Source organism: Amphibalanus amphitrite, unplaced genomic scaffold, assembly GCF_019059575.1.
Source record: "Amphibalanus amphitrite isolate SeventyFive unplaced genomic scaffold, NRLGWU_Aamphi_draft 002493F_arrow, whole genome shotgun sequence".
NCBI classification, from domain to species: Eukaryota; Metazoa; Arthropoda; class Thecostraca; order Balanomorpha; family Balanidae; genus Amphibalanus; species Amphibalanus amphitrite.
In genome coordinates, this window is record NW_024883923.1 from 26,389 (window position 1) to 35,525 (window position 9,137).

General features: G+C 45.4%; 1 protein-coding gene across 1 annotated transcript; it reads right to left on the reverse strand.

Moving 5' to 3' along the window:
* Positions 1–3,742: 3,742 nt before the first annotated feature.
* Positions 3,743–5,047, reverse strand: LOC122377067 (wiskott-Aldrich syndrome protein family member 2-like). Its single transcript, XM_043357027.1, has one exon. It carries the CDS (start codon positions 5,045–5,047, stop codon positions 3,743–3,745), a length of 1,305 nt encoding a protein of 434 aa, XP_043212962.1.
* Positions 5,048–9,137: the final 4,090 nt, after the last annotated feature.

Here is a 9,137-nt window from a genome sequence, read left to right on the forward strand (position 1 = left end):
AAAAAAGTGTGGACGTGTGTGTGTGTGGGGTGTGTGTGGGGGTGTGTGTGGGTGTGTGTGGGTGTGTGTGTGGGGGGGGCGTGTGTGTGTGTGTGTGTCGCGCGCTTTCCTGTTTTCATGTCGTGATTTATTGTGCCTGCGGCTTCCGGGACGCTGCTGACACCTATCCGTCGCAAGTTCAGAGAATGTACGCTTCCTATTTGAGGATTTGTTCGAGTGCTCCCCATTTAGTTTGGAATTCGTTTAGTTTGTTTTTAGATTTGAATAAAATATACTCTTTTTGTGCTTCGATCCTCAATACGTTTAGCATAACGTTCAAGGTAGGTTTACTTTTATTCAATCGTGCTTTGTGTGTGACATATTTACAAAGCGTAATAATGAGAACTTCAATGTCATCTGCATCGTTTAGCAAGAACCACATTGTTTTGTTTATTGTCAATGTTTTGTTGTACTTTTGCCTAATATGTGACAGGACTTCTTTTATGAAAATTTTCACTTTAGGACACTCCCAGAAAAGATGTATAATTGTCTCAATAGATTCTTCACAAAAGGAACATTGGTTGGAAGGTTCTATTTGCATAACGTGGAGCAATTTATTTGTTGGGAACGTACGCATAACTATTCTGTAGTGAAAGAATACAAAATATGTAGACAAAGCTGCATCAATCAGTTTCCTTGATGTTCCCATAATATAGTTTCCAATGTCATTCTTCCATTTTTCCTCGATTCTTTTGTTAGTTGTTGTGTGTTTTGCTGCCAGGGATTTTACAAAAATATTGTAAGAATACTTCGAAAACTTATTTTCGTTCATCACCGCGTTTATTTTGAACGGTATGTTCGGACTTTCGAAATTATTTGGGCTGTTGCGCAAACACAGTGGAAGGCTGCGTACTAGTGTCTCATAACACAGGAATGTCATCTGGATGCCATAATTATTTTCGATTTCCTCTTTTTTGTATACATTTCCTGTCTTTTTATCGAACAAATCGCCAATAAACCTGAGACCTTTTCTATCCCATTCTTTGACAACAGTCTTCAACGTTATAGGCCGCCATCCTTTTAGTGAGTGCGGGGATTTACCTTGTTTGGGTATCATTTTAACGATGCCTTCCCGGTGTGATGGGAAATTTTGATTTTGTTTGAGCGATGCAACAAAGGCTCTGTGTAAGAACGGTCCAATTTCATTCCAAAAAGTTCTGAAGAATTCAGCTGGGAAACCATTTGCTCCTGGGGTTTTTCCTTTCTTCATTCTTTGTAAAGCTAATGTTAATTCATCCATGGTAAGGTCAGAATTTAATCTCTCTATGTCGGCTTGCATTAATTTTTTCGTTATATTAGCTTTAATCATACTCTTATTTATTGTATTCGTGTTACTGTCCCTATATTTTGCTTGTAAGTTCTTGGTGAATTCAGTCATAATAGTTTTTGTTTGGGTAATTATACGATCTCCCTCTTTGATGTATTGTATACATTTGGATTGTCCATTTCTCTTCTCAAGAGACAGAAAGTATTTTGAGCTTCTTTCGCCTTCTTCGTGCCATGCGACACGGGATCGAATAATAAGTCCTTCTATTATAGGTTTCCTCAATTCCTCTAATTCACTTTTCGCGAGTTCTAAATTCTCTAAGTCTTGTTCAAGTCCGGATTCATTAAATTTTTCATGTGCGGTAATAATTTTTTGTTTTAGATGTTCTTCTTCTGATCTTATGCGCTTAGCATGTTGTTTGGAAAATTTCAGACTTTCTCCTCGCAACATCATCAAGAGTGTTTCGTAAAATAAGCATTCCCCAATGGTAAGCTGAATGTATGGGTAACTATGATGGTCGCTATAAACGTGTTCCTGATACACAGGAGCTGCATATTGTTTCAAGATTTCTACGATACATGTTTTCATTTTTTGAATATACGTTTCGCTCGTCAAGTGTGATGTATTCAACATCCATAAACCATTGCCTTTTGCTTCATTCTGTACGTTAATTGTGATTGTTATTGCATTGTGGTCCGTCTTATACCCAGGTAGGATCTTTGCATCTGTAATCACATTTGCTGTGTGACTTGTGACGAAGAACATGTCTAGACGCCCGCTCTGGAAGGGGTTTTTACGTGTCCATGTGTACATTCGTTTGTTCGGATTAAGCTGTCTCCATATATCTATCATGTTAAAATTATTTGCAAGTTGTATGAAGTTTTTTCTTGCATTTACATTATTTTCTGTCTTATAATTTAGACAGTCTTTTTCCGGGTCGACTACAAAATTCATATCACCGGCGAGGATGATGTGATCTACTTCAATGTTTTCTAAATGTTCGAATACTTCGGTGAAGAATGTTGGGTTATCTCTATTTGGACCATACAAACAAATGAACGCGAATACGTAAGTTTGTATTTTACAAATGACTATGACATAATTTCCACACTTTGAATGTATGTTTTTTATCATGCTGTACGACGTACTTCTGTCAATCAATATGCAGGTGCCTCTGCTGCGTGCAGACAAACATGAATGATAGGCGGTTCCGCTCCATAGGCTATTGAAAAATGGCAGCGTTTGTTCTATCATATGCGTATCCTGCAGAAACACGATGTTAAATTTGTAATTCCGGATGTAGTGAAGTACATCACGCCTTTTGGCCTGTTGACTCAAACCGCGACAGTTCATTGAAAATATAGTTAACTTACTGATGCCTTGGTTTCTGATTTTTCAACCTTCTTTAAGTTGACCTGGATACATTCACTTTTCAACTCCTCAAACCACACGCTCGTTTTTAAACATACGCAATTGTGACTGGCCACGACAGAATCCCGAGAACCGCAGGTATGTGTGTAAGTGTTGTGTGCTGTGTGGTGGTGTGTCTTGTGTCGAACTGTTGCATTCGTATCACTGGTTGTTTGGGTGGTTACTGTGCTACTTGTGTCCGTGTGTACGCAGGTATTGTGTGTACCTGTGCTGATGGTAGTATGCATGTGTGCATGAGCGCACGCGAGCACGCGAGCGCACCCGCGGCGCGCGCGCGCGCCGGAGCCGGCGCCGGCGAAGTGGGCGCGCGGCAGGCGCATAAGCACGATATGGGCGCGACAGAGCAAGGGTTGAAATGGACGTATGAATTTCGATTCTCTCCATGCCCCGACACATTCCCCCGTCTGACACATTGCCAGAAGCAGTGGGCCAACCGAGAACCCGGGCGGCCACACGTATAATAGTTCGGCCGGCCTCATATGTGAAGGTACAATTTGTCAGTTTTTTTTTAACAGAGTGGGGTTACCAAACACATTAGAAATATATATATAAAAAACGGCACAGTGTAAGCCTCCTAATATCCGCTTCTACATATTATGAACGATTAAACTAAGCAGCATCGTCACTGGTAAGCCGAGTGTCACCAGGCGCCGTGGCCCGGGCGGCCGGCCGCCGGCAGCCGGTGCGCGTCGTCCGGGCAGAGCCCAGCCACTGCGCCCGCCCGCCGGCGGCGACGCCGCACCGGCACCGCCCCCGTAGACGCCGGCAACGACATCGCAACAGAAGTATGGACAAGGAAATCTGTACTGATTTCATGTACTTCAGACGCTTACAAACTACCCTTAATATTACCCGACCCCAATCTGAAGAAGCAGAATGCTCTGTGAAAACGCAATAAACGACATTCTACCAACATTGCAGTGCGTAATTGAAACGAACACAAAAGTTTTTTAGGCTAATTGATCTGCGGCAGACTACTGGCTATACCCATGAGAACGGTACCTGTCACTGGTCAGCTCCCACCACGGCTCCCGCTGCAGATCCAGGGACCGCTCCGGCTGTCACGGATCCTAGACGGGAATCCGCCACGGGACGGGCCGCCGGCGCGCCGCCAGACGGCTCCCGCAGCTCCATAGCTCCCGGCAGCCCCGGAGCCGCCAACGCCGCGGGAGGAGACGGGTTGGGCCCAGCGGGAACAGCGGCAGGGCCGGCAGCACCAGGCCGAGTCGAGACCGTCTCCGCAGGCGCCGGCGCCGGCGGACGAGCGTCGCCGGGCTGAGGCGGGCCCGCCGCCGCCGCAGGAGCAGGAGGGCGGGGGCCGCCCGGAGGCCGGGAGGGCGCGCTGCCCGGGGGCGGTCTCCGAGCGCTGCGCTCCCCGCTCACGATGCGCTGCGCTCGCTGGAGATCCGGCACGCTGATGTTGGGCCCTCCTCTCTCCACCCGGCAGAACACCAGACCGCGGCGACTGAAGACTGAAGCGACCTTGCTTCCGTTTACGGGTTTCCTGGCTTCCAGCAGGTAAGAGTAGACCTCACGATTCTTGGGAGTCAGGCTCTCTGTTATGTACAGCGGTGACAGTCTGCGAGCGTCGCGCGCAGTCCTGTTGACCAGCTCGAATCGGCCTTCGTACACTGCGTCACGCATTCGACGTTTCACAAAGCGAACGATAACTTTGTTGTTCGCTTGGAGCCTGTGAGCCGACTGGATGTCCTTTGGCGTCATGTTGAGCCACGGGAACCTCTGGTTCAGCACCTGGGAGATCTTCTGCTCGACATCTTCGTCAGTCGTCTTGGAGATGAAGTCGTCACAGGTGAGGATCAGCGTCGAGAGTCTGCGGTTGAGGTCGATGCCCTCTGTTCTCTCCTGCTGTTCCTCCAGAGCCTTTCCTTGTCTCACCAGCTGCTCATGCAGGCTACGGATCTCCACGTCCCTGTCCATAACTTCTCCTTCCAGCACGTCGATTCTCTGCTGCATGCTGTTGAACTTTGTTTCGAACGCAGCGATGACCGTTGCGATGCTTCCATCCAGCATTTGCTTAATGCGAGACATGGCGGCGTCGCTGAGTTCCACGGTGGCTGGGGCTTCTGCGGACATCACAGCTGCGCCGGGCGATGCGGTCTCACGCGGAGACTTCGACAGTCTACTCACCGCCGGTCGCTTGGACTTCCTGCCCTCTGCGCGAGCCACCATCTCCGGCACAGAAAATTGCCGTTTTCTGCGTACGACGGTCCCTGCACCAGTCTCCGACTGTGAAGTGGCGTCGGTGAATACACTGTCCTCGGCACCACTTTCAGTGTCCGTCGCCACCATGTTCTCACTGTTTGAGCACTCAAAAATTGTTACTAATCGCTGTCGGCGTCACAAACTTCAGCGCTATGCTCAGCGCTCAGCGCACACACACGGCCGCCGCCCGGGCACCCACTGGGCCACTCTCACTCAGCCATCCCGGCACCGGCCGACCGTGACCTCGCCCGGAGCGCTGACCCGACCAGCTGGCTCGGTGACCGGAGCCCGAATGGCCTACACAACTGTCATCCCATGAAACAAGTAAAGGCCATGAGGAGCAGCCAGAACTCGACAACGTGCAGCCACCATTCCAAACAGAAGAGCCTCCCTCTCAAGAATATCGACCACCCGAGCGCCCTCTATCCTCGCTCATCAAACTTCTAATTCGCGGGATCACCAACAGGGCAGCAAGGCCATATGGACGGACGAGTCCATTATTTGTGAGGGGCGGCCAGAGGAAGAGTCCATTCCGTTTACCGGGGAGCGACGCGTCTGTTCCGCCGCAGCCAAGCACACAGGTGAGCTGGACGAATTAGGAATCCGTCATCGGTGTGCTGGAATCTCTCTCTCTCTCTCTCTCTCTCTCTCTCTCTCTCTCTCTCTCTCTCTCTCTCTCTCTCTCTCTCTCTCTCTCTCTCTCTCTCTCTCTCTCTCTCTCTCTCTTTCCCTCTCTCTCTTTCCCTCACTCTCTCTCTTTCCCTCTCTCTCTCTCTTTCCCTCACTCTCTCTATCTCTCTTCCCCCCCTCTCTCTCTCTCTCTCCTCCCTATGTCTGGTCCCCTATCTCTTTCTCTCCATATCACTGGAACGTTTTTCTTTCTCCTTGTGGTGCATTTCCTTGCTTTCCTTGTGCTGGGTAGTCGTATCCACAATCCAATCCAGCAATGATCATATCGCATTATATATATTTTAAACTTATATTGCTATAGCGCAGTGATTTTACCCGCATAACGTAAAATTGCCGACGAATTGTTAGCTGCCCATCACCACGCGTTGCTCTTGTAATGGAAGAGTCCATAAATCAAACGCACGATAATTGCTCAAATAAACGACCTAGCTGCAAACTGCCGCGGGAGCTGATAAACTGCGGTGACGAATGGATATGATCTCCACGCGTTTCAAAGGATTTATCGCACATGGGAGGCGGAGAAAGTTGGAGCTCAGACGATTTATTGTTCTTTTGGGGAATTTTACATCATTTCTCAGATCCGTAACGCCTTCTGGCAGCGTTTGTTCCGGACATATCGTTGACTTATCAGTTGTCCTTAAGGCTTTCAAGCATAGATTGCTCTCAAATAGGTTTCATTAGGATTGTGCTTTATTGAATACGCCAAACGATTGGCTATATTTGTCTATATCCTGCTGATGTCTCAGTTAGGTACCGCTAGTTCTGTAAGATGGTGGAGTCCGTTTTTTTTTAACTTCGCGGAGACAGCTGCTCTCTGCTGATTTTATCAAAATCTCGACGCGGAAGACTGTTCTATCTAGAAGCGATGCTTTTAGATGATTTTAGCGATGATTTTAGATGCACGAGCTTGGAACTTTTTTTAATTCAATGCTAAAATTAGAAGGTAAAGCACGTAAATGTATGCGTGTTTCTTTCTAAATGACCCCATTCTAGTTAAACCAATAGCTGTATGTAAAATTAGCAGAAATAGTATATGATCATATGAAATAACATTCCAGATGTGTGTACACACATCGGGATATATAGAACACTGGGCAGTGGACATACGAGTATATTGACACGTGACATACGACCTGCTAACCGCATATCCGTCTTCCATTATAAAACGACCCAATCACCAAAAGCGTCACGTTTGCACCAGTCGAGTCACGTTCGCTTCAATCACGTCACGTGTCGTGCCAATTACGTCACGTTTTGTTACAATGGCCCCACGATTGTACAGCAGTAAAGTCTGATAGATACGCTTCCGTGTTGCAACGGTAATCAAATATTGGCTCACGAAATTGAAAGATATCGATTATTGATACAAAGATGAGGGCATCACGTTGAATTATCGATATTTCATATTTGAAGTCAGACAAAAAGTCACAATGTGAGCAGCAATGAAGTTGTACAATTTGAATGAAACTACAGCCAATTTATTCTTCATATGGTTTTTATTGCGTTAGCCATTCCACTCTCCTACCTTACATATTTTATCAAGGTCGTGACGAAACAGCTGATATTTTTATTAGTTATGTCTGAAGGTCGAGTAGAAGAAGTCGTCATTTGTTTACAGGTTAAATAATTTGATGACTTGATTTATGAGATGTGACTTATGATTTTCCATGAACTTTGAACATTAGGAAATAAGAAAGTATCTATCTGTAATAAAATATCGTCCGTATTCGTTATATTGGTAAGAACACATCCTTCCCAAGTCGATCCGTGCCATCATCCCTCATATCTCCCCACATTCACCCAGAAAATAATTATTTACTTTTCCAATTCTCGTGCACAATTTCACGCGTCGACAAATAAACCGCACTTCCATTACAATCTAACCACAGTTTCTTTTTTGTGTAATTTATGACGACATTTTGAATGCTGCTCAGTAATATTAAACCACGCTTGTTGTTAACTGGTCGATAAGCCGTACTAGAGAACACACTAAGCCCCCCCCCCCTTCTCCACCACCCACCACCTACCACCTGTCCAACATACATGGCGGGTGGTTTTCAAAATATCACTTGACCCATACCATGGATTAGTTTTTTATGGATGTTTTTGGTTAGCTGAAGAGCAATTGTTTCTCTTTTATAATTCTTTATTAAATACGACAATCGAATTTACGGCTAGTTATTCTGCAGGTGGCCATTTTAAATCTTTGATGTTTCGAATGGTTTTCAGATATGCTCCACGGAAGAAAATGATGCATCCATCAAGCTTGATGACATGACCTGTCTGTCAGGAAATGACGAAGAAGATTTGTCTGAGCAAAACGAGAAGGTAAGCTACTACAAATATGGAATGTTGTATCTGCTCTTCTAGTTCACAAAGCATCAATTAGGATGGGTATTATAAAATGCTATGGCAATATAAATACACCTACAACTTAAACTTGCCGCCATAATTAGTTACTGTACCAGAAATAATAAATAGACTTAAACATTAGATACATCTTACACCCGAACAATAAGAATTTCAACTTATTGCTTTATATATAACAGAGGGGGTCAGGGTTTAAGATAAGGGCTGAATATGTTTATCATCTAGCTCTTTCTTCTCCTTCTGCTCCTTCTTCTTTCTTTTCTCTCCCTTCTTCTCCTTCGCTCTCCTCTCCTAACCCTAATCTCCTAAAATCAATTCTATATGAAGTTTACAGTTCTTCCCGTCACGTTCAAATACACTTCACGGCCACGACTGCCACAGTTCATCATCATTACGTCATGATTCATACTGCACTCAGCACTGTTGGCGACACGTCCAGAAATGGCGCGAACGAAAATCACGCAATTTACGCGACAAGCTCAGGCTTCGGTTGACATTGAGTGTGATCTATGACAAATGGTCGATTTGCGATGCATTAGATCGGAGTTGAACTCGAATATTGGGGATAGGCGATGGACCGATGCTGAGTAAACGAATACGAGTGAGAGTTGGAAATAAAATTAAACCATTAGAAAGGTTCTATGCGTAATACATGTAGGCAGTAGGTACAGCACACCGCTAAAGTAATGTGCGGTTTTGCCAATCTCAACGGATGGCTTTGACTGGCGATTCTTTAATGCGGAGTGATCGAAAAGAAGACGTCAATTGATAAAGTTGCAGCTGCAAGTGTAACGATACAGGCTAGCTACATTCAAAGTTTCATTGTGGTCTGGCTAATCATTCCTAAGCTTCAGATGCAGAACATACCCAGGACTGAAACCGCACATTTCTTATGCCGTGGGCTGTACATGTTTATTTGTCATAATACACTGTCTAAATGTGTAAACATTCCATGGAGGCGAGCAAAAGGAAAGAAAAACAATGCGACTGACCATCAGATGAATTGCGTTTCAAATTATTTGATGGCTGATCGAATAGCGTGGTATTGGTAATGCAAAAACGTAGGCATTTGATATAGTCTAGATTGCCCCTAATCATCAAATGCGCGTAGAAGATT

Bases quoted from the DNA above. Each gene is read 5' to 3' on its own strand.
- LOC122377067 (XM_043357027.1), bottom strand. From the start codon at position 5,047: ATGGTGGCGACGGACACTGAAAGTGGTGCCGAGGACAGTGTATTCACC.